Source organism: Camelus ferus, chromosome 24 (genome assembly GCF_009834535.1).
Source record: "Camelus ferus isolate YT-003-E chromosome 24, BCGSAC_Cfer_1.0, whole genome shotgun sequence".
In the NCBI taxonomy this organism is placed as follows: Eukaryota; Metazoa; Chordata; class Mammalia; order Artiodactyla; family Camelidae; genus Camelus; species Camelus ferus.
The window spans coordinates 8,297,395-8,322,418 of record NC_045719.1 but is presented as its reverse complement, the minus strand read 5'-3'; the positions used below and the strand labels follow the sequence as shown (position 1 = coordinate 8,322,418).

General features: G+C 38.0%; 1 protein-coding gene, 1 long non-coding RNA gene and 1 pseudogene across 6 annotated transcripts in view; 1 reads left to right on the top strand and 2 right to left on the bottom strand.

The window, feature by feature from the left end:
- Positions 1–25,024, top strand: part of ABHD3 (abhydrolase domain containing 3, phospholipase) — a 50,151-nt gene that overhangs the window by 12,407 nt on the left and 12,720 nt on the right. For 2 of the 5 annotated variants that reach the window (XM_032467334.1, XM_032467332.1), the window contains exons 3-8: positions 525–563; positions 1,271–1,474; positions 5,214–5,868; positions 6,369–6,532; positions 8,004–8,186; positions 20,646–20,691. In XM_032467334.1, the coding sequence (XP_032323225.1) occupies positions 5,707–5,868; positions 6,369–6,532; positions 8,004–8,186; positions 20,646–20,691 (555 nt within the window). In that variant the 5' untranslated portion in view covers positions 525–563; positions 1,271–1,474; positions 5,214–5,706. The remainder of the gene's footprint in view (positions 1–524; positions 564–1,270; positions 1,475–5,213; positions 5,869–6,368; positions 6,533–8,003; positions 8,187–20,645; positions 20,692–25,024) is intronic. The other 3 variants (XM_032467333.1, XM_006191769.2, XM_032467335.1) reach the window with 2 other exon arrangements.
- Positions 4,512–5,266, bottom strand: LOC116659577. Its single transcript, XR_004314932.1, has 2 exons — positions 5,149–5,266; positions 4,512–4,879 (listed from the first exon to the last, which is right to left on the bottom strand). It is a non-coding gene; the product is annotated as an uncharacterized LOC116659577 (long non-coding RNA).
- Positions 7,311–7,769, bottom strand: LOC102519602 (annotated as a pseudogene).

The following is a 25,024-nucleotide window of genomic DNA, read 5'->3' as shown; positions in this document are numbered from 1 at the left end:
AGTGTTTAGAGTTCCTGCTTGGGGCAATGGAAAAGTTTTGTAAATGAAAATGGTTTTGATTGTATGACATTGTAAATAATTAATGTCACTGAATTTTACACTTAAAAATGGTTAAACTGATGCATTTTATTATATGTATTTGACTACATATGATACATATAACAAAACACCATAAGTATTTACTACATAAATATGTACTTATTTATAATTTTTAAAAATTTTATAATGTAATATACTAGAAACCATTGAACTGTACTCTTTAAGCAGGTGAATTGGATGGTATGTGAATTATACCTTAGTAAAGTTGTTTTTAGAAACAAAACAGAGATTGACCAAATGGACAACAAATGAGCATGACATGATCCAACTATATGCTGTCTATGAGATTCACTTTAGTATCAAAGATACAAATAGGTGGAAAGTGAAAGGATGGAAAAATGTATTCCATGTGTATTAATTAGTTCTCTATGACAAATTACTATAAACTGGGTAGCTAAATACAATGTAAATGTATTCTCTTGCAGTTGTGGAGACCAGAAACTGAAAATAATGGTGTTAGCCAGGTTAGTTCCTTCGGGAGGGGCTGAGGGATAATCTGTCCCATTCCTCTCTCCTAGCTGCAGGTTTCTACCAGCATCTTTGGCATTCCATGCTTGTGGGTGCATCACTCCAATCTGTCCCTCCATCTTTACGTTGCCCTCTTCTCTGTGTGTCTCTCAAATATCCCTTTCCTTTCTTTTGTAAGGACACCTATCACTGGATTTAAAGCCCGCCCTAAGACCAAGGTGATCTCATCTCAAGACCCTTAACCTATCTGTAGCAAATACTCTATTTCCAACTAAGGTCACATTCACAAGTATCAGGACTTAGACATATCTTTTTGTAGTCAGTATTTTTTTTCAGTGATCAAATAATTAAATGTGTATATTTTATTGCCATAAAGTACCTCACTTTTTTTTCATTGTAGTCACTATTCAACCCACTAGAACATGCAAATAGTAACCAAAAGAGAGCCAGGTAGCTAGAATAATAGCAGACAAAATAAACTTTAAGTAAATTTTTTTTTACAAAAGTCAAAGAAAGACATTATATATTGATAAAAAGGTCAATTCTGCAAGGAGGTGTAACAACTGTAAACATATATCCACCTAACAATAGAGCACTAAAATATATGAAACAAAAACTGATAGAATTGAAGGGATAAATAAACAATTCTACAAACCAAAAAATTTGTGTGACTCACTTTATTGTGATATTCGCTTTATTGCAGGGATCTGGAACCAAACTCACAGTATTTCCGAGGTGTGCCTGTACATCAGAGGGAGGAACCTTGCGAGGAAGACATCTTAGAATTCTGCCTACCATAGGTTGTGATCTTTTATGAAGTAGGAAAGGACATTACCTTCACCTGTGTTTGAGTATCATCCTCCCCCTTCTACCTCCTCAAGGACTACATCCCATCAGTAATACAAGTGTGAGTGAGTATACAGATAAGTTTGGAGGTATTCAGCTAAGAACATACTATTCTCTTTTCCTTTTCCCTTTTTTTTATTTAAATGAGTTGCCTTGCTGAAGAACTGATTTTAGCACATCCTTGCAGTGTTTCACATGATAACTCCACACTTGCCTACTAGGGGCACATTGACTTATAAACAAGTTATTTGGGAATTAGCAGGGCAGGGTGTTAGGGTAGCCAAAAATATTTATTTTTCCAATTGCATATGATCAGAAAGCTGCATCTTTGCATGAAGTGTAACTATATTGAACTTCTATTAAGATAATTTTGATCACAACCATTTCATTGAAACCGATATGATACTTTTTATTTTTCTTTCTGTCGGTCTGTATATCATTCTGTCTTACACAAAGAATGTCTTTGGCTTTCCTCTGAGGAAGGAGGAAGAGGAAGCATCAACTTTATGTTCCTCCAGTTGGGTTGTAGTTTATAAATTAATCCTCTCCATAGGAATGTATTCCCAAATGACTCCAGTTACCTTGGAGGAAGCAAGCTAATTTATCTCCCTATTATGGATACTACTTGGCTGCCATAGTCTGAATCTAATAAACACAAGTTAGCCTTGAGGGAAGCTTTAAAGATTACAGTGATAAATCTAAACAGTATGGATTGGGCCACAGACTCATCTGCCCTCTTGACCACTTCTGAAGCCTTCAAGGAGTTCAACTTGTTTCTTGCTTAGGCCTCTACAGGGCCATGTGTACATTCCTCCTTTCCAAATGACTTTTTGCCTGTTACTTGAGCCCTTCCATATTTTAACTCCTTTTCTCATCCTGAAGTCTTTGGCTTCAGTTCCTAGGTTACAGTGCTCCTCTCAAAGAGATCAGTCAGTTGGAAATCACATTGTTAGTGCTAAGGTTAGTTCTAGGGATTGTTAGTGCTAAAGATAGGACTGCAGTTAGTGCAATCAGTATTAGAACTGAGGATTTGGGGGTCACAGTGGTTTATTAATAAATAATTTGGTGATCATCTGTAATTTTTTATAACAACCCATATAGAACTACAATATTTTTAAATTGAATGTAACCTAAAATTTTGTGTTTCATTAAGTGTATGTCTTCTGATTTTCAGTTCTGGCATTCTCTGTCAGTATAAGCCATTTTGTCCTCTGCCTGATTTCTGCTTCTGATTTGCCATATAACTGAGAAGGTTAAGGATATAGGGTGTTCCCTATTACAGATAGAATTTTTGCTTTACCCAAAAATTAAAAGGAAAAAAAAAATAGAAACATTGCTAACTAAGAGGTTTAATTCCTCCTAAAACCTTCAGGGAGTCCACATAAAAGAATTATATTCTGAACTCATCCTTAGCTTAATGTAAATACAGAGGGATAGATATAGAAACAATTATAGATATGTGTGGATATAGATATAGATATAGATACACACACACAAGGACATAGATATATTTCCTAGCTCTGTCAGCTGAGACGGCCTAAATACAATGACACTCCAGTAGCAATAACCACACCCAGCGCCCAGGTTTTGGTTTCTAAATACCATTCCTCAAGAAAAGGAACCAGGGCACATTATGCAAAATTTGTGAAGATGTGTTCTTATTTAAAACTTGCCTTCCATTATGTCTTAGAATGTTTTGGCCTTTCTTACTTTTAGCTTTATGTCTTTTCATGTGATTTACTCCTTTGCAATTAGCTTTGTATTTTGAAATATACATGTAACTTTTCTACTGTTTAAAAAGTACATATTCATTGTGACAGTTTAAAAAAGAGAGGTATAAAGAAAAAAACAAAAATCTTTCAGTGGTTTCTTAATTTTGCATATTGACTGAAAGAACTGAAATCTTTAACTTATTATATACATTCCTACAGAAAATACTTTGGTAGGTAAAAATGAGCCATTGATATTTATTAATCTTTTAATGCTTTTAGGACCTTTTTATGTTCTCTATTAGTTTTTTATTGCTACGTAACAAATTAATACAAACTTAGCAGCTTAAAACAACATGTATTTATTATCCAACAGTTTCTGTGGGTCAGGGGTCCAGGCACAGCTTAGCTGGGTCCTCTGCTCAGGGTTTCACATGGCTACAGTCAAGATGTCGGTCAGGCTGTGTGTTCATCTGGAGGCTTAATTGGGGAAGAATCTGCTTCCAAGCTCATTCAGAGTGTTGGCATAATTCACTTCCTTACAGTTCCTTACAGGACTTTGAAGCCCATCTTTCTGCTGGTTGTCAGCTAGAGGCTGCCCACAAATCCTATAGACCACCACTGGTTCCCTGCCATATGGTCCTCTCCATGGGCAATTCATATGGCTGTTGGCTTCCTCAGGGTGGACAGGAGAGTTTTTAGCGCCAGTGTTCTTAGCTAGAGTCATATAATGTAATCACAGGCGTTGTGACATCCCATCACTTTTACCATATTCTGTCAGACAGAAGTAACTCACAGGTCATAACCTGCACTCAAGGGGAAGGAATTATCGAAAGGGATTATCTGGAGGAAAAGATCATTGGGGTTGTGTTGGGGTCTGAGCTTTCATTTCCTCATCTAAATTAGACATAATAGTTCTCATCTTAAGGAAGATTACGAATGTTCTTCTAACAGGAAAGAAACTTGGACATTTTCCATTTCAACCATCTTATTTTATAGATAAGGAATTGAGGCTCTGAAAGAGTAAATGTTTTACCTAATTTTGGTGGATGAGTTCAGAGTTATTTACTCTCCAGTCAACATGCTTTCTACATACTGTGATGCCTATGAAATACCTTATTTATGATATTTTAACTTTAAACTTAAGCAAAATGAAATATATGTGTATTTATTGGTGGGCAGGGGAGAAGGCAGTTACAGGCATTGCAAAGAATGTTGCACATAAATTGTCAAGTGTGGCAACCGCCACGTACATTTGAATTTCTGGGTGTGCTCAAGTACAGGAGCCACTGAGGGAAAGAAAATTACTTACATTCAGGGGGAGGCTGGTACATACAGTATTTCATTTAGTCATCTTAATTCTATAAAGCAGAAATTACTATTTTACACTTTTTTTTAAAACAGGCTCAGGGAAGATAACAATTACTCTGGGCACTGGCAACCATCAAATTGCAATATCCAAATCAAAGCCAAATAAGATAAATTGCTCACTCTGACCCAATCCACTTCCCTATCATTAATTTATATCATTAATTTACAATTCTGTGAAATTTGTCGGTCTATACGGCCCTTGCCATTTTCATTTTGCTTACTTGAGTCTTGTCACACTGGTTACCTCTTGGTGGGACGAGCTCATATTAACGAATTGCTGAATCTTCTAATCCTTTCAGATGCCTATGAGTATCTCCTGCCTTCAGTCACGTTGCCATAAATAAGCCCAGGAGGACTACATTAGGTAGCTGTGAGTCTCCGCATGTCTGTAAATTCAAAGCATTAATGAACCACAAATAGGCTTTAAAATCTTTTGAATCTCAGTTCCTATTCTTGATCTCCTCATTTACTTTCGGGAACCACTTCTCATTTAATGCATAATTCAGAAATTTAAAGTCAAGTATGAATGCCCTCACTGTTGATTGTTTATAGACCATTCTTCCTCTTTCTATAGTCTTTGGGGGCCACATAGCTTCCTGGAGGATGTAGGATTTTTTAATTAGTTACTTACTTACTTACTTACTTATTTACTTACTTAATTATACTACGTGGTGCATTCTCCTATCTTTGGCATTAACTCCCCAAATCTTTAACTCCAAGGCACACTTCCCGGGCACTCTAAACCGGCCAATTTACAGGAAGGATTAACCGAGACCCTCCGCCGTGCAGGATCGTTCAAGGTCACTGGTCAGGTGCCCACCCCGGGACCTGAACGCGCGCTGCCAGGCCCATTTCCTTCTCCGAAGTCGGCGTCCGCTTCTCCCCATTCCGGGGGCTCACTCAGGCCGACTGCGACCTGGCCGAGAGACCCTGTTCGCCCTTCCGGTGGCGGGGCTGGGAACCGCGCCTCTGGAAGGCTCTTGAGTGGCTCGCGGTGGGGGCGGCCCCGGGGAAGCCGGGGCGGAGCCGGCGGCGTCTAGCCCGGCGGGCTACGCCTCCCGGGGCCGCTGGGCCGCGCCCGTGGGCGGAAGCCGAGCTCTACCCGGCAGGAGACGCTCTGGTCGAGGGTCCGCGGCGGCGCCGCGCCAGCTTTCACTCGCTCGCCGACTGGCCGGCCTCCCCCCGCAGGAGCCGCGCGCTCGGTCCCCGGGCCATGCAGCGCTTAGCCATGAACCTGAGGATGCTCTCCCGGGAACTCTCCCTCTACCTGGAGCATCAAGTCCGGGTTGGTTTCTTCGGTTCTGGAGTGGGCTTATCCCTGATCCTGGGCTTCAGCGTCGCTTACGCCTGCTACTACCTGAGCAGCATTGCCAAGGTGAGCCGGGGGGATGGCACGGGCGCCAGGCTCAGGGCCGCAGGGCAGCTTTGCCGGAAGCGATAACAGGCGAAGTTGGAGGCTACCGCTGGCAGGCGCAAGTGGCTGCGGCCGTCCTGGGGGTGAGCATGCCGCTCCCGAGTTGTTGTCCTTTCCCCCGACATCTGATGGACGCCCTTTGAGCGCACACAGGACCCTGCTGACCTCTGCGCGGGCGACACTACTCTGCCACCATTCGCTAACCCGGCAAACCTTCTCGGCAGTGCTCCTTTTAGCACTTTTGAGAATGATTCCCTTCTGTCCCTTACACCTTTCCCTGGAGGGTTCGACAACCCACACTTGAGTTCGTTGTGTTTGAATTTCTGGCGTGAGGCTTCCAGAAGATTTTGTAATCCGAGGAATCGCACGCGTGAGGGTCGAGTCTGCGCTTGTTTCTGATTTACGGTTGGCAGAAACTTCACTCTGTTCTGGACCCTTCACTAATACCGCTTTTCCCACAGAAGCCCCAGTTAGTGACAGGGGGCGAGAGTTTCAGCCGCTTCCTTCAGGACCATTGCCCCGTGGTGACAGAAACGTACTACCCGACCGTCTGGTGCTGGGAGAGTCGAGGACAGACACTGCTGAGACCTTTCATCACTTCCAAGCCCCCGGTGCAGTACAGGAAGTAAGTAAATTCACATTTTCATTCATTTCTTCGAAATCATAGTTTTTTTGCATGCTCCCAGTTCTTGGTTAATGGAACCTCTGGTTTATTAAGTATGTAGAAAAGACGGGGAATGAAAATGGAAGGTATGTCCGCCACACACACTCAGCTACAGGAAAATACTTCCACCATTTGTAGGGGTGCTCTGATATAAATGGTTTATTTCTAAGATGAGAGAACTATTTGGGGGTTACTCTTTTCCAATTTGTCATGCATCTGTTCCTGAGGACATAGATCCTTTGAAGATATGCACCAATTCATTGAGCTGGGGGTGAGAAGAAGCCAATTATTTTGGATTTTGTGTGGACCCCCGTAAAAGGACTTCATATTGATGAGCAAATGGATTCTTGAAGATAATGTCCTTGAGGTGTTAAAGATATGATCCAGATTTAAATGATGCCTATTATTAATTTTCCTGAGTCATCTAGTCCTTCTGGAGTTTCTTTTGTTGCCTGGAACTTGCACTATTTGTTTGGAAAAATTCTTCAAGTTCATAGATACTATGTGAGAAGTACTTCACTATGTTTAAGAAGCAAATTTTGTAATATACTCTGAGGAGACTGCATTACTGAGTCAAAGAGCTAGAGTGGTGATCAGATCAGCATTTTACTTATTCATAATTCCCTATTGAATTTTTGGGTGATCTCAATCAAATAGGGGTTATATGCTGGGTATTTTAGAGTAATGAGAAAATGATTAAGATAAATGTTTGAAATACTTTGAAGTTCATTTTTTTTTTAAACAAGCTCTGCCCGATTTTATTAAAGAAAAATTGTGCACAATTTACTTTTCACCAGTCTGTTCTGGCATGCTCCTAATGATATCAGAATCACCTGGATCAATGATAGCCAGTGTGCATGCTCTGTAGTATTTTCCACACACTGTGCCCAGTTCAATATTTTTGCCACTGTGGTGATGGACACCAGTTTTGGCCAACATGGCATAATATTCTATTTCAGATTTCCTTCCTTAAAGCCGGGCAGTTGTCAGTGATGATGACCAGTTTAGCTTTGCCTTGTCTGATCATTTTCAGAGTCTGCTTGTACCCCAGCACATACTTTCCACTTTTCATAACAAGTTGGAGTCTAGAGTTGATGGACTCCAGCGACTTTTTCGTCTTCTGTGCAGCCACCATCTTCCTGACTTAGGTGTGGGACGAGTCCCAACCAAGAGCTGCCAAGATGGCCGGGAAACCTGAAGTTCATTTTTATATACTACCTTTTACTGATGTTGCTGGAAATACTTTATGGTACTAATTCCATGATATTCTTGTAATGAGAGAAAGTGCTGTGTGTGTTCATGAATGGGAAAAAGTTATTTTGAGATCACCAAATAATGTCATATATGTCATATGTATATATAAATTAAGAACTAATATTAAGACATGATTTGAAACACTTAATGAGTATGTCTGTTGAATTATTGCTTTCAGTGAACTCATTAAAACTGCAGATGGAGGACAGATTTCACTGGACTGGTTTGATAATGATAACAGTAAATGTTATATGGATGCCAGCAGCAGACCTACTGTCTTACTGTTACCTGGCCTCACCGGAACAAGCAAGGAATCTTATATCCTTCATATGATCCACCTTAGTGAAGAATTGGGATACAGGTACTAATGAGAGATTTCTTCTATTTTTCACTTAATTCATTCTGAATGAAGCTTAAATATGTCCGCATGTTTGTTTCAGAAATACTTGTTATTTCTTACATGGATTAAGCAATCCCCTAAATTGTTATTTTTCCTACTTCCTCCTTTACGTCTTTTTTTCAGGAAAATGCATCACTGAATTATCTCACAGGAAATAGCACTTAGCAGAACAGGTGCTCGGCAGATTTTGGTTGAATGAATGAATGAAATTAGCATCACCTAGGAATTGACATAGGACCAGGTCTAGGAAGCAGTAGGCCCCAGTGAAGGGATTACTATGGAGAATAGCAATTACAAACCCCTGAGAGACTACACAGTGGCCCTCACGTCATACTCCATGTTTGGGCCCTTGATCCACTAATCTTTCTCATTGGCTCAGATCCCAAGTGTAAAAAATATTCAGCATCGGCTTGTAGGTCACCCTGATTTTTCCAGAGATGATCTGTGCCTTTTCTGTCCACCTGAGTTTGCAGGTGCACATGGCCAGTGTTCAGTTAATGATGGCACAGCATTTTTGAGTAACCATTATTCAATTCAGTTACCAGACACTATTTAATTTTTGCCAGCAACTTAGCAACTTTAGGTTTCTGGCTCAGCTCTAAAATTTTAAAGCAGAGTCATTGTGAAAGGTACTGCTTTTTTGTGCCTCAGTCTTTTTTAGCTGATGGTAATTATTGTGGTGGAACACTCTTGAATTGCATTTAAAGTAGAGCTGTATCTTTTCTTAAACTTGAAACTCTTGTTTGGGTGAAAAACTGATGTTGATTTTATATTAATTAAAAACATTTTGATATAGAAAAGAAAATGCCGTAATGTTCAATTTTAATAAGTTAATTCTGAGTTTTCACAGATAAAGCCTATTTTGTTCATGAGGTGACAGTCTCTTGAAAGCTTTGACATGGTGTTCCAGAATTATGGTTCCAATTAAATTTGCACTAAGCAAGAGCAGGAATTCATAATTAAGCACCATCCAGTTAGATGTGAAGCTTGATTCCAGTTTTTTTTGTTTGTTTTTTGCTAAAACTTAGTCATGCTCAAAAAGTACAGATCATAAAGCCTTTTGTACATATTTAAATTGCTGATTCTATACTTGACCTGAACTGTCTTCCAAGACTTAAAAGTGCTTTTAAAAACCACGTAGTTAAACCTGAAGGACTGAATCTCATAAGGCCTGGAGTTGCAGTATGCATGGCTTTCTTCCATCACTTGTAAAAGTTGCTGAATTTTACTACCATGACTACCATTATACTGCACTTCAAAGCTGTTGGAAGGTTCTAGCTCTCCTAAGGATTAAAATCTCTTCTATTGATTCAGAAATTTTATTGTGAATGTATGACGTAAGGAAGGCTTTGTGCTGGGTACTATGAGGAGATTCAGAGAGTTGTGAGAAATTGTCCTTACCACATGGAGCCTATGAGAGGGAAAGGCTGGACCAGGTCACTGTGAGTTGCTTGAAGACCCAGCTTATTTGGGTGTAGGGAACTCACACTGAATCACACTGGGCTTGAAGATAGCAGAATGTATGAATAAGCAATGATCAGCGAACTCTTCAGTGGCCTTTTAGCCTATCCCTGTTTGTTTTTAACTGCAAGGAATCTCAAAATTTACATTGGAGAGGGTTAGCTTTTGTTATATAGCAAACTATTCCTATACTTAATGGCTAACAACAACCATTCTGGTCACAATTCTGTGGGTCAGCAATTTGGGCTGAGCTCTGCTAGGGGGTTCTTCTGGTTTTGCTTGGGTTCATTCGTGCATTTGTGGTCAGCAGCCAGGACAACTCTGTGCTTGGAAGGCTCAGCAGGAATGACTCATCTCAGCTCCATGTGGTCTCTTATCCACCTCAGGCTCAGTCTAAATTCACCTGGACGCAGAGCTTTCCAAGGATCCAAAAGTAAAAGCTGCAAGGCTTCTTCAGGCTCAAGCTGAGAAGTCTCAGTGTTGCTCCTGCCATAGTTTAGTCAAAGCAAGTCATGTGTAGCCTTGAGTCAGAGGGCAGAGATATAGACTTCACCTTCACTCCACATTTAACTGGAAAGGCTATTAAATGTGTTTGCAGCCTATCACAGACAGCCAGGTAGTTTCAAAGACTGCTGAATTAAAACACACATCTCCAACTTTAGCCGAAGGCTGGGTTGAGTCCTTAGGTTGCAAAACAGATCTAAGTCACTAATACTGTTGCATGAGACCTAGTAGTTAACAGAGCTTGCAGAAGGCTATGTAATATTGGGAAACGTGCGTGGGCTTTAGAGCCAGGTCTAGGTTCAAATGCAGGAAGTGCTGCTTAGTGAGTGACCCCAGTCATAGCTTTTCACTTCCTACAGAGTTTAAATGAACTAGAATGTGTAAAGTATTTGGTTTCACACCCTGAGCAAATAGGTCTTTACAGATGTTTACAGTCTTCCTTCCCAGATTTTCTATTCCCTGAGCAAAGTAGAACTTTTTTTAAAAATAATTTAAAGAGCAAATACGAGCAAGCCTACCTCTTGGGAAATATAAACATCTGATTTCCTTGCAGGAATGCTTTGATATTATTATAATATAATATTATTATTATTAATGATATAATTATAATAATATAATACTCTATCTTGTACGATAGAGTTTCATAAGCAGTATGAGCACCCCAATATCATGAGGGTGCACTTGTCTTAAGGCCCCAGTTACTACCTTATGTAAAGGTTGAGTAGGTAGGGAGGGTCATGAATTCTGTCAGGTCACCAGAGAACCGTTGATGCTTTAACTGGTGAGATACGACTTAGACATTAGAAAGAACTCAACTCCTGGCATATGGACAAATGAAACATAAGAGTGTACTGTGGTTACTGTTAAGCAAAAAAAAAAAAAAAAAAATCCTGTATCTGAAAACAAAGACACAGAACTTTTCTATTAAGGTCCACTAATTCAAGATTAATAAGGTAAAAAGCATAATGCAAGCACTGCATGTTGTTACTGCTGTTTCAAAAGGGCCATTAAAAATAAAGTTAATATCTGACCTTCTTAAAAAAAAAAAAGAAAGATTAATAAGGGAAAGAATCTAAGCTAAGGTTCGTTTAAGGTAATTGTGAGGAGTCAAAGGTAAATGGAATTGAATGAGGAACACTGGGCCTGCTTGCACATAGTCCATCTTCATTGTACTCCCTGATTAACTTGCCCCTGAGGGGAGAAGAGAATTGACAAGCCAGAAAACCCGTCATTCTTCCAAATTTTATCAATCAGGTAAGTCCTTCATCTCCTGGAGAGCAAATAAAGTAAAAGTGGCCAGGAGGCCAGGAGTGTATTTAGGGAGAAGCCCTCATAGAAACCAGAGGACTGGACAGAGAGTCATTCCTTCTAATAAATTATACCTATGTGATTGATGAAGTAGTTAGAAATCTCATCCATGCCTTCAAGGTTTCTTTTTAAAAAAATTCTATAGCTCAGTGGTGGAAGTGCATGCTTAGCATGCATGAGGTCTTGGGTTCAATCTCCAGTATCTCCATTAATAAATGAACAAAAAATAAATTTAAAAATTCTATTCGGCAACACAGCCTAATAGATACTATTCAGTTTACCTATTTTCTTAAAATCTTTTTTCATTCTCTGAACTAACTTCCAGCACTACTACTAAAGTCAGGGAGAAAAACAGTAACTGAGAACATCTTTTACTCTGACCTCTTTTATTGAGAGCCTGCATCTGCTATTTTATTCCACCCCCAACTAATATTAAAAAAGAGTGACCCACCCTGAATTATATAATAATAAGCTCATTGAAATCTAGGTCAGTTCTTAAGTATTTTGGTACTGTAAAGTACAGTATCAGCACCTGTATTCCCAAAATGCATATGCACAGCCTAGTGGAAGTGACAAAGAGTATGCAGTAGTAGGGAAGAAATGCATTAGAGAGAACTAGGATTGGCTACAAGTGACAGAAAACTTAAAATAGCAGTGACTTAAACAAGATACAAGTTTATTTCCTTCTTGCCATACTTTTTAAAATACAGATAGTGTTGTCAGCAAGCAGGTTCTTGTTTCGTCGCAGAAAGAATTCAGAAATTCAGAAACAAGACACGGAGATCAAGAAAGCAAAGCAAGGATTTATTAAGGGATAGATAGTACACACTCAAGAAAAGAGTGGGCAGACGCAGGTGGATACCTGCCTCGAGTTTCCTTGGCAAGCTGGTTATATGGGTATGACAATGAATGGGCTGTTGTTCTCTCTGTCTTGCTTTCTAAGATGGCCTGCACTCTTGTCTATGGAGTGTGTATCCACTTTTACTTTAAACTAAACACCCAACCCTGCACCTCTCGGCCTTTCTTTTGCCTTCAGAGATAGCCTGCACTCTGTATGTGGAGTGTATGTCTCTCTAAATAAATCTACTTTTACTCAAAAAAAAAAAAAAAAGTAAGTGGGCAAAATATTTATTGGCAGGGAGGGGTTTGGAGTCATCTTTCCTGATCTTCATCCCAGCCGTACCTTCCTGGAGTGGGAAAGAGGGATTTTTTTTGTCCCTACTTAGTCTTGATCCGGAAGTCAGATTAGGTCATAATGAGCAAAAGGTTACTTTTGGATGGAGTTCATAATGGGCTAAAGGTTACATTCAGATAGTGGAGATTCCTGTCTTGTCTCACCTTTCTTTATCTGTCTCCAGGACACTTGTCAACCCAGAATATATGGTTTCTTATCCGTACAGAGGTTCCTGCTTTTCTTGATCTGTCCAAGGACTCCCCGTTGTTCACAGGGTGTATGGTTTTCTGCCATTTGGCCTGTGTCCCCCTTTCTCTATTCATATCTAGCTACCTGCCTGCTCTAACAAAAGCACCAATTTTCTTCTGTGGTTAGACAGGATCAGGATTTCCTGTCCTTCACCACAGAGCCCACCTTTTGGTAGCAAGAATGCCATTGTCCATCATTCACATGTTTGAGAGATTTGAAGTGGGAGATGATTTAAAAGTGGTTAAAATTTGACTACTTTTAAATGTTCCATTACTTTCCAGTTTAGAGTTTGGGCCTGCACATTTTTTAATTAGTGGAAGTAGCATCAGTGGAGACTAAGCTTGAGGTGACGTTTTAGCTTTTCCTGAAGCATTAGAAGTGTGTGGTGGGTGGTCATCTACAGACTCTTCCTGAGGGAGGAAGGAAGGGGAAGCTGAACTAAAAAAATCAGGCAGTGAAACAAAAGGACAAGTTTTGACTACTCCCCAATCTAAAAGCAGTTTTTCAGATAAGAAGTCATTTTAAGTTAACACCAGAATATTTTTATCTAGAAGTATTTTTATCATTTGTTTTTAAAAATAATTTGCTTTTTAAAGTTTTGAGAATGAGTTTAGATCTGATTATTCATGAGGCTGGTTAGATGAAATAATACTAAATATTAGGAAGCTCTGAATGAAGAGATTAGCTTATTTAGTAGTATCTCTGGAAAAAGTTATGGTGGATACTGACAAGTGGTCTCATTCTCTAGGGAACTGTTAGATGTTCCACTATAAAATGATATCTCAGTTAACAAACTTTCAGGGACAAAGCTCTTTTTATCAGAGCTGACATGCACTCAAAGGGTACTCCATGTTCAGAGCACCCATCTTCTTTGGAAAAAGAGACTTTAATCTTCGTAGCTTAGATAGCACGGGGCAACATAGTGAGCTGGTTAAGGAGAACACTGAGTCAGATCTGCCTTGATTGAGACCTCAACTCTGTCACACACTACCATGAACAAGTTATGTAGTCACTCTGTGCCTTAGTTTTCTCATCTGTACAGATAGCTATACTTCATAGGGTTATAAGGATTGCATGTAATGTATATGAAGAACATTGGCCCGTAATGAACATTTTTTAAAGTATTAACTATGAAAGTTAAAGGAGTGACTCAGGCCATTGTCTGGCTTAAAGAAGAGCCTCACTCTTTCTGTCTGGTCAGATGGAAATGAGGTACTTCCTGCCTCAGCCCTATTACCAGGTGAGAAACCATCCCAGGAGGGCCTAGAGACAGCAGTGTGCCTGGCCAGGCAATGAGTGGTACAGCCAAAAGGAAGGTAATGCCTTGTTAAGATGGAGTGGCAGCTGGAATCTACATCCTGGAACATATACATATCTCTGACTTGGTTTTGGGAAATAAAGTTGCCAGCAGTGATCTATGACACTGGAATAATTCCTATTACTGCATATTATTAATGTAGATCTCTTTTGTTATTAAACAGGGTTTTCTGTAGACTAGTTCCACTGGCCTACAACTTAAGTTAATAGAATGTACAGAAATACCAAAAAGACCCAGCTAGAATTCAAATGAGTAAGATAAAATATGAGAACATCAGAAAGCAACTGAGTAAATGTTTGGGAAAATGGGAGAGCTAATGAGAAAAAAAAAATTCCAATAAGATGTTATAAGAGATCATTGAAAGAGAATGCCTGATGTTAGTTGTATAATAAGGTTTTCAGCTTCCTCAAGCTAAGGATAGCTTTATAACTCTTTTTCCCCTTGTAGCCACTGGTTTTGAAATATTATGCCTAAAAAATAAACTAATTAAATTATTAACTTGCTGGTCTTTTTTTTTTTAATTTATAGGGCCACTTAGAGCTTGTGTTCAACAACAACAAAAATAATTAGAATTGTATTTTGGCTTACTGTAATTAAATTTAGCTTTGTTGAGTGCCTGCCATCTGATAGGGCCCTTGCTAGATGCGATACCTATGTTATCTTATTTAATATGTACCCAATTCCAAGATATATATTATTATCCCCATTTGACCAACCAAAACCAGAAGTACAGTGTGGGTAATTTCACCAAAATTAGACAGTTAGTGTGTGACAGGGTTAAGATTCAACTGTATACCCTTGCTGCAGAAAAATGTATCATTTCTGTTAGGCTCTTTGAAATGTTGGTCATTTTTGAACTCTCCTTTACTACTTTTTTACACCCTTGGATGTCTCAAGCTCTTAATTTGGGAACAACCAACTCCTCAAATTCCATGATTGTTGCCTATTCAGATAACATAAACCTGTAATATGTGATAGGACTCAGTGTTATCAGGGAAATTCAAGACAGGACAGGCAAATAAGTCATGTTTCCTACTCAGGGAATAGATTTTGTAGGGAAAGAGTTGAAACAAGAGAATGAGGTTCTTGAATTATGAATTAACTTTCAGTGTTCTCCATTACCATGTGACAATCAGGAGTTAGGTATGTAATACAGTAGTAACATTCTTGTTAATTATGTGTATAATTTCTGATGCTTCACTTTCTAGAAGAAGGTACATGAATTATTTTTATCTGTCTTAATGCCCTTATGATCTTAATGAGATTAGAAATGTTTAGGTATTACCATTTTTTAAAAAGGATATGTATTATGTTGTTGGATATAGTATTATATAAATGTAAATTAGGTTAAGATAGTTGATAGTGTTATTCATACACTTTATATCCGTACTAATTTTTTTGTCTCCTTGATAGAAGGATGTTAAAATCGACTATGATTGTAGATTTTCTATTTCTTCATTTCTGTTAATTTTTGCTTTATGTATTTGGAACCTGTTACTAGTCACATATACATTTATGGTTGTTAGTCATTCTATGAATGAACTCTTATACCATTATGAAATGTTGTTCTTTATCTCTGGTTGTGATGTCTGTCTGACATTACTGTAGCCACTCCAGCCTTCTTATACTTTCCATTCATGTGATACATCTTTTTCTACACTTTAACTTTCAAAATATCTGTGTGTTTATACTTAAAGCATATTGCTTGTAGATAGCATACAGTTAGGTCTTGGCTTTTTTATCCAGTCTGACAATTTCTGCCTTTTTATTGGATTTTTTAGTCTAGTTACATTTAATGTAATTATTCATATAAAAGATATAAAGTTTACTATTTTACTATTTGTTTTCTGGGAGTTTTTTTGTTCCCTTTTTCCTTTATCACTTTTCTTGCTCTTTTTAAATCTATGAGTTTAGTCTTTTTATCACATTTGGAAAAATTGGGGCCATTATTTCTTCACATATTTTTCTACCCTATTCTCTCTCCTCTCCTTCTGGGATCAAAATTACATGTTAGATCTTTTGATAATGTTCCCCAAATCACTGAAGTTCTGTTCATTTTTTTCAATCTTTTTTCTCTATCATCTTGAGATTAGAACTACAATTTGCAAATCCAGTGAGTTTTATATTTTTTGATCTAGATTTTCCATTTTTGATATTTTATTCCTCTGCTGGTATTTCCTATTTTTTAATTCATTAGAAGCTTATTTTCTTTTATGTCCTTGAATATAGTTAGAATAGCTGCTTTAAATCCTCGCCTATTAATTCTAACATCTGGACTGTCTCAGGGTCAGTTAGATTGATTATCTTATCTCTTGCATATGGATCATGTTTTCCCATTTCTTCATGGTCTAGTAATTTTGGATTTTGTTCTGAGCAGTTTGAATGATCCATTGTAGAGATTCTGGATTCTGTTATATTTTTCTAAAGAGTTTCTATATATTTTTCTAAAGATTAATTTTTATTTGTTTTACCATGCACTTAACTTGACTAAACTCAGACTTCAAACTCTGTCTCCTCTGTGGTAGACAGCAGCTGAAATCTCTGTTCAGTTCTGCATCCTTAATTGGACTGCTTGGAGTCTGTCTCACAGAACGTTCAGCCAGAGCTTTGGGCCCAGTTTTTTTACCTAGAAAAAAACATGTATGCCTATGTATCTCTCTCTTTTCTGAGATCTCCCCCTTACTTTCTAACTGCTGTAGTTGCACCAAACTCTGTTTTCTAGTTTTCAAGCCCATGAGACTGACCATATCTATTTGACTTTTATCCATTACTGAGTAATACCAACTGATGCCTCCACTTGCGCGAGAAGCTACAAAAATAGCAAACTCACCCAATGCCATTTTTTTCTCTCAAGTGTCAACTCCCATTTAGTTTCTACCTGCTATGGTTCTTCTGTTGCCTTTATAATTTATTAAGAGTTTATAGTACTGGATTCAATCCCCAGACCTCCTCTAAAAACAAACAAATAAATAAACCTAATCCCTCCCCACAAAAAAGAGCTAAAAAAAGGTTTACAGTTATTATTATATGGAAGGGTTCACCCAGTAGGATCTACCATGACATTTCTGGAAGCAGAACCTCCTTGTCATCTTTTCTAAACCTGGCATGCTGAACCTTATGCCTATTTTGGTCCTAACCTATTTTTCCACCTTTACTTTCTATCATTATCTTACTATGTAGCCATGTTTCAGCTAAGATGATGTATTTTCTCATCCCTTAGAAACTTTTATATATTCCTACCTTATGTTTTTGCTCACATTGCTTCCTACAGCTCATATTATATCCCACATTTTCCTTCTGCTGAAATTTTTACCATTTTCTGAGTCTCAGCATAAGATCTATCTGCTTTTTTCATGAATCCTTTCCTAATCAGTTTTGCCCAGCCTGACCACATAAGGCTTTATTATCTCTACCACTCGTGAGACATTGAATCATATACTGCCTTGTGTTGAGGTCACTCAACTGAAAATATGACGCATTTTCTTTCAACCAAACTAGATTGAGGCCAGGAACTTTATATTTTTATTTTGTTTTTCTGCTACAAGCTCTAAGTCAATCTTTAGTTCAGCAACTAGTCTGTTAAATAAATTGTTGAACGAATGAGTTATTCCAATATTAATACTCATGTAAAATGCCTAGAAGATGATCTGATACATAGTAAACACAAATAAATATTATCTGTTGTTATTATTATCTGAAATCAGCCTAGTGATCTCCGAATATTTCTTTCACTTCACCCTTTGCTGATTATTATTTCTATTCACAGACTCAAAGGCTTATGGAATCTTAGAACTAGAATAATATTTAAAGTTGATAAAATCCCTTTATTCTGTTAGATCACTGGGCTTGAGCAGATTCAAGGCTATCTAGTCCATTTCACTATAACAGTGGTTCTCAGCAGCTCCACTATAAAGAAGTATTTGATCCAAAATGTCTGCAGTGCCCGAGGCTGAGAAATCCCATGTTGTGGGTAGCTTTCTGCCTCTTATCTAACCTTCATTAAATGAAAGTCACCTGCTTTCCTAGTTTACGTGTTCTGTTGTCATAGAAAGTTCTTAATACCAGATTTTATTTATTTAATATTTCTTCTCTTTATTTATATTGTCCCTATTGTGAAAAAGAAAATTTAAATAGTTAAAATATGTAAGAAAAATAAGTTCTGCAGAACAGTTTCCCTCATAGACATACTCTTTAAAATTGGGAGAAAAAAAATTTTTAAATTGAAGTACAGCCAGTTACAGTGTGTCAATTTCTAGTGTACAGCATAGTGTTGCTTGGGAGAAATTGTAAAAATTATTTGGAGAGAGCTGTTATAAAGTCAGTAGGGGCTTATCAAATGTCTTAAGTTGTTTCACAACCAGCTTTTTTAGTGTTATATGTAAAGTGTCCCTTGATGCCAGTTGGGGCTGAAAAGATGTTAAATGAAAGCAGCTAGTTGCTTCTCACCACTGGAGTGGGAGAAAGCGACCAGACTGTAGCCCTCACTCTGCCTTCCTCCACAGCTGCTTTCTCCCTTTCCCTTGCTGCCTCAGTTCCAAGGCTACAAGTATATTCAGTGACGATGGCTACTGATTGAACTTTGGCAGGAACAAAGGCCTATGGAGAGGTCACTGCAGTTCTTCCTCTAGCAAGAGATAGAGCAGTGATTCACTTTTCAAAGTTCCCTAAAGAAAGTACAACTATCCCAGTCTGCAGTTTGGAAGAAAATCCCAGATGTATAGGCTGCTTTTTCCTGAGTCTGCACATCATTTTCCTGCCACTCACTAGTTCTGGTCCCTTCTCTCAGGGACATTCACATGATGATGTCTTGCCCCAGAAGCCATTTTTATCTGTACATAGTGTTTGCACTCTGAAAGTGGTTTCTTTTCTGAATGACTCAGAGAGCTTCAAGGTCACAATTAACTGTAGCCCTGATACCTGTGTTACTTAGGTGCCTCTGCAAGTAAATGCAAGTGGCTAACTGTTTTGCCATTCTTTTTAGCAAGAAAAGATTGAGGACTAACTGACCCTATTCTAACTTTCCTACATGTTTTTATAGTATATTTAAGATCTTTCTTTGACTAGTCAGTAAAATATTATCTTTCTAGCTTTTTCTCAAATTTATGAGATTTTAAAACATTTTTCTTCTTGCAGTTGGGCTTAATAAAACTCTCTGTGTGACCTTTCAGATGCAAAGAACTTCTCTGTAAAAACATATCCTGAATTGGAATCTAAACCCCTGGGAGGAGAGTCAGAATCTTGAATGTTCACTAAGGCAGTCAGTTCATTGGTGCTGAGAACCCAGACAGTGATCAGCAGCACCTGAAAGAAGGGAATTAGATTACATATAAAATTGTCACATATGTTCTTTTTGGGCAGGGGGTGTTTTTTGTTTTTTTTTTCTTATTTTTTATCTTTTCCCTTAACAGGGGTGCTGGCAATTGAACCCAGGACCCTGAGCATGCCAGGTGTGTGCTCTAGCACTGAGCTACACCCCCCGCCTCCCACATATATTCTTAATTACAGGCTTCTTGTATTTGTTTCTTCTATGTTAAACACATCATGAAAACAAAGGTAATAAACACTTTAAATACAAAAAAAAAAAAAAACAGAGAAGGGAATTAGAACCTTAAATGGCCTTGGTTAATTAAATAAGTAGATAGAAAAAAACAAAATGAATTTTAATCAACATGAATATAGATTCACTAAATCAAAGAGAACCCATGCAGACACAAGTCAGGATTTTGTTTGAGGGGGTTATGGTTGTTAGGGAGTTTTTTCAATGCAGAATGACTGTGTAAAGCTGCTAACTAGCTAACTGTTGTGTACTTACTGTGAGCACTAACGCCCTTTACATATGACCCTTGACGGAGAGGAAAACAGGATTATAGGACACACAGGTAGTCTTCCCTCCCCTAGGTCAACTGAACACCAAGCAGTAGCCTAGTGGGGGCCCAACCTTCCTACTCTGGTCCCATGCTCTCTGTGTGCTGAGCTGCAGGGGAATGAGAGCTGTTTCTCAGGATGGGAATAGATACTTACTAATGTTACAAATAGAATAGGTAGGGGACTTTTTTTAATTTGAAGCAAAAATGCGTAAGTCTGACTTGTACTCAGAATTGTTTTAATAATATTTTTTGGAGGCCTACCCATATACATAGGAAGAAGTTACAAAAATTCTGCTTTTGGCAGGGAAATTTAACATCACTTTGATACACGGTTTTCTGGTTTGAACCCACACATTGAATTTAGAGAACTAGAAATGCATTTCAGTGCATTTAAATGAAATTGTCAAGCATCCTCATGTCTTTGGAGCAGATTTTTAAGAAACTTCTAGTGCTCTAAACCATTGCCAGTAAGATGATTTTAATATTATATTGTGAGAATCATATGTAAACATAACAAAAATTACTTTCCTGGTTTTTAGATGTGTGGTTTTTAACAACAGAGGAGTGGCGGGAGAGACTCTCTTGGTAAGTAAATTTAATGACAACAGCTTAATTTTTAACAGATCATTACCAGTTTTATAACAAAAGCATTCTTTTTTATTTAAGATAACTCATTATGTAAACAATACAAGTTCACTGTGAAGAAATACAGATAAGGAAAAAAGAGGAAGCTTGTAAGACCCAAAATTATACAACCTTAGTCTATGTTCATCTAGATCTTATATTTAAATTTTAATGTGTAGCATATTTCTATCTTTATAAAAATGAAGGCTTTATTTTGTAACTTAACTTTTTTTCTTTATATATATATTTTTACTGAAGTATAGTCAGTTTACAATGTTGTGTCAATTTCTGGTGTACAGCACAATGCTTCAGTCATACCTGAACATACATATATTCGTTTTCATATTCCTTTTCACCATAAATTACTACAAGATATTGAATATAGCTCCCTGTGCACTTACTATATTTTAACATCAATAGATATTTATCTACATCATTTTTAATGCAAGACACATTCTCTTTAAAAATTAACTAGTACAAAACAAATTAACCAGTACCATAATACTTTTTTTACTTAAAAAGTTTCCTGTCATTATGAAACGACTGACTTCATGTTATATGCCTATTTGCCAGCCAGAGTTTACATAGAGGAAATATTATTTTAAGTCAACATTTTTTTCTTTAACCCCTAAAATTTTTACTAGGATAGAGGTTCTTCCATCTCTTAGAAAATCATCATTCTATCTGAAGTTAAACCTGTGAGAAATGAGAAATATTACACTCACTGAAATTTTCTTGAAGCTTTTCAAATGTTAGTCCCTCACCACTTCAACAGGTCAAAGGCAATTCTGTTAGAATAGAAAGAAGCTTTTTTTGAGTCACTGATAGAGAATGATATTAAGACTATATTTAACTGTCACACTAGAAATGAAAATTACAATCATATCACTAATGTCGGTATATTATGAGAACCTGGAGGAGAAAAAGAGCTCTTGTACTTCGCTTTGCAGTGACGTAAGTCCTGGAGGGAATCAATATGATTTCAAAAGGTAAAGTTATAAAGTGTTTATGATCTTACTCAAGTGCCTCATAGTAAATAGCGTGATGTGAAAGTTCACATTTCCTTATTTAGTCCAGCCCTTTAAGAATCTTGTAGACAGGTGGTAAGTACCTTAGAGGGACAGATTTGAATTTGTCACTGTGGCTCTGGACCAAGCAAAGCATTTTTCAGCAGCTCTTGTCTGCTGTGTGTCCTTCTAGGTGCTTCCAGGACACAAAGATGGGGAAGACATGGTCCGAGGCTCTCAAGAAAATAACATGCAGCAAAGTCAAGCCATTTGGTCCCATAAAGTGAAGGGCAATGTTCATTCAGTAAAACTGTTGTGTGCCTGTTAAGTCAGCACTGTACAAAGTGATAGAGCGAGGCGTGCACACATTATTACACACAACCCTAATCTTTAGGAGCTTTAACTTAAGATGCAGGAGAGGGCCAGATACAGAAAAATACACATGATACCGTGCTAAGTGTAACCACGGGATGGTTTATGAAGTCTACAGAGCATAAAGGGAAGGAGTAACTAACTGCCTGGGGGAAGGAGGAGAACATCATGGTGGAGGGAATTTGTGTGGGATCTTGGAGGTACTGACCCAGCAGGGAGATAGGGAAGTTTTCTCAGCATAAAGAGAAAGGGATTAAAGAGTATGGAATAGGAAGTACTTACTGTGGAGGGATAGCGTTGGTGATAATTTTATCTAATATCTATTGAGTCCTCAGAATATATCAGTTATGTCTTCTTGTACTTACTGTTCAGCAATAAAAACAACCCAGTTATTTAGGTAAGCATAGCCACCATCATCCCCATTTTCCAGATGAAGAAAATGAGGCACAAATAGGTTAAGAATTTGCCCTTGCCAAGAAATTCAGAGCCAGGATTCAGACCCAGATAGGCTGACTATGTGCTAGTGTTCTTGACCATTATGCTGTACTCCCTCTCATTACTCAGGAAGTGATAGGAATTCTTCTAGAAGGGTAGGGCCAGATTTTGAAGAGTTATGTGTGGAATCCCGAGGAACCCAGTACTGAAGCATTGACCTTTTTTTTGAAGTTCAGCTTTGTTGAGGTATAACTGACATATAAAATAATTTGATCATGTTCATGTTTTAAAAAGAGAACCATGGCAGAAAAGCGATGAAGGAGAAGAAGGCTGGAGGATGGGAGACCTGTTAGAAGGCAATTACTAAAGACCCCTCCAGAGTGTGAGCACAGAAGTAGGAGAGAGGAAGGGGAGAGAACAAAACTGAGGGGTACTCATGGGACAGAAAGAATAGTATTCATTGTACTGTGGGAAGCAAAGAGAAGGGTGTCAAGGTTGACCTTTCTAGTTTTGCTGACTTGTAAAAGGCTAATATGGTAAAAGGTAATGTTTGCTGAAATGGGAAATTTAGGAGAATTTATAAGATTTTGGTGTAATAAAAATTCAGTGTTAGAGGTTGAGGGTGCTTTTAAGATCATCCAGATGGAAACTTCTCATTAACAGTTGGATAGACTAGACTGGCCCTCAGGAGAGACGTACAGACTGGAGAAAGGAATGGATTGTTGGTGCACAGGTAGGGCCAGGGGCTCAGGAGTGGTTGAGGCACCGCTGGTAGAGCAAAGGATAGAATCTTAGAAGACAACTTATAGGGAAGAGGAGAGAAATAGGGGAGGAGGAAGCTTGGAAAACCTTCTACCCTCAGCATTGAAAGTTAATTGGAAATTTACTTTGAAAGAATGCAGCAACCTCATAACTTTTAGCCATAAACTTGCATGGATTTTTTAAAAATCTTCAAGAATACTTTGAGTTCTTACAAAGGGATAGTATATAGATAAACTTTTTTTTTAATTATTATTTTTAAAAATTCACTGAGTTCTAAGTGAGAGGATAAGAGTAGTCTGGTCCTCGGAGTCTTATACAGTGCATATCAGTGACTTCTGATGAACTGGTGCCCCCAGCAAATACCTTGTCATAAAGGCTAATACAACCTAACTTCAGAAAGAATAAGGATATCAAATGACCAAAATGTAATCCTAATCATAGTCTTTTAGAATAACTGTGTTAAAAAAGAAATTAAAAGGAGTAAATGATTTATAATTTAATATATATTTCTTGTACCCGTGTAATGGGTCACAAAAATGAGATGCCCGTATTGATTATTAAAGCTAGCTTTGATATTTAGATCCCTTGATAGTCCTTCTTTCTGCCTTAGAGCTATGAACAATTACTGCCTCAGACTAGAAGAACTCTATTTATTTATACCTCACCTTGTTCCAGAAAGGATTGACTGTAGCTCAGACCCAGAATAAGACAGACCTTACGGTAGGCATCAAAAAGAACAAAAGATGAGTCAGCAAAGATCAAACAGGAAGGAACTGACTGTAACTGAAATTAACCCAAAAGAGCTAGCAAAAGTGAAATGGAACTTAAGGTAAGCAGTTCTCCTAGGAGAGGAAGAAATGCAAAAGTAAAAGATTTGCTGAGAAATGTTAATGGTATACCTAGAATTTATAGGGATTGCTGTGGCTCCTGCAGAGTAGAATAAGAAAGGAGAAATTTTCCACTACCATATTGCCCTCATTTGCAATTAGTCATTTCACTATTGAGAGAAAGCCAAAAACCTTGCTAGGAAGCGAGAAGACTGCATGTTGCCCTCCCTAGGGCTCTTAGCTGTAAAAGACAGAGTCCTGGTCTCAGTAGACTGATCCTCAGACATCTCTGCAGGGTTCTTGGAGCCCTCGAAGTAGATGATGCCTTTGCTTGTTCTCTGCAGATTGGTTTTCAAGGATAGGAATCCAGGAATCCAAGTTATCCACAAACTCCTTAATATTTATGATTACCTTGTGAACTGTCATGTTTCCAGCTTAGTTTAGGAATAATAATCTGCAAAGATCTCAGCCAGAGTTGAATTTGTTGAAAGCTTCTACATAAGGGTCCCTTTCCTTTTAGTTATAAGGTTATGTAGACTTCTGTGTCCCAAAACCTCACCAGAAAACCCTCCTAGCCACTTTGGAAAATAGTCTGGCAGTTTCTCAAAAGCTTAAACATTGGGAAAAAAAAAAAAAAAAACTTAAACATTGAGTTACTGTATGATCCAGCAGTTCCACTCCTGCATATACACCCGAGAAATGAAAATGTATGTTCATACAGTAACTTGTACACACATATTTATAGCAGCATTATTCATAATAACCAAAAGATGGAAGGAACCCAAATGTCCATCAACGGATATATGACTAAATGAAATGCGGTGCAGCCATACCATGGAACATTATTCAGCATTAAAAAAGGAATGAGGTCCTGATGCATGCTACAACATA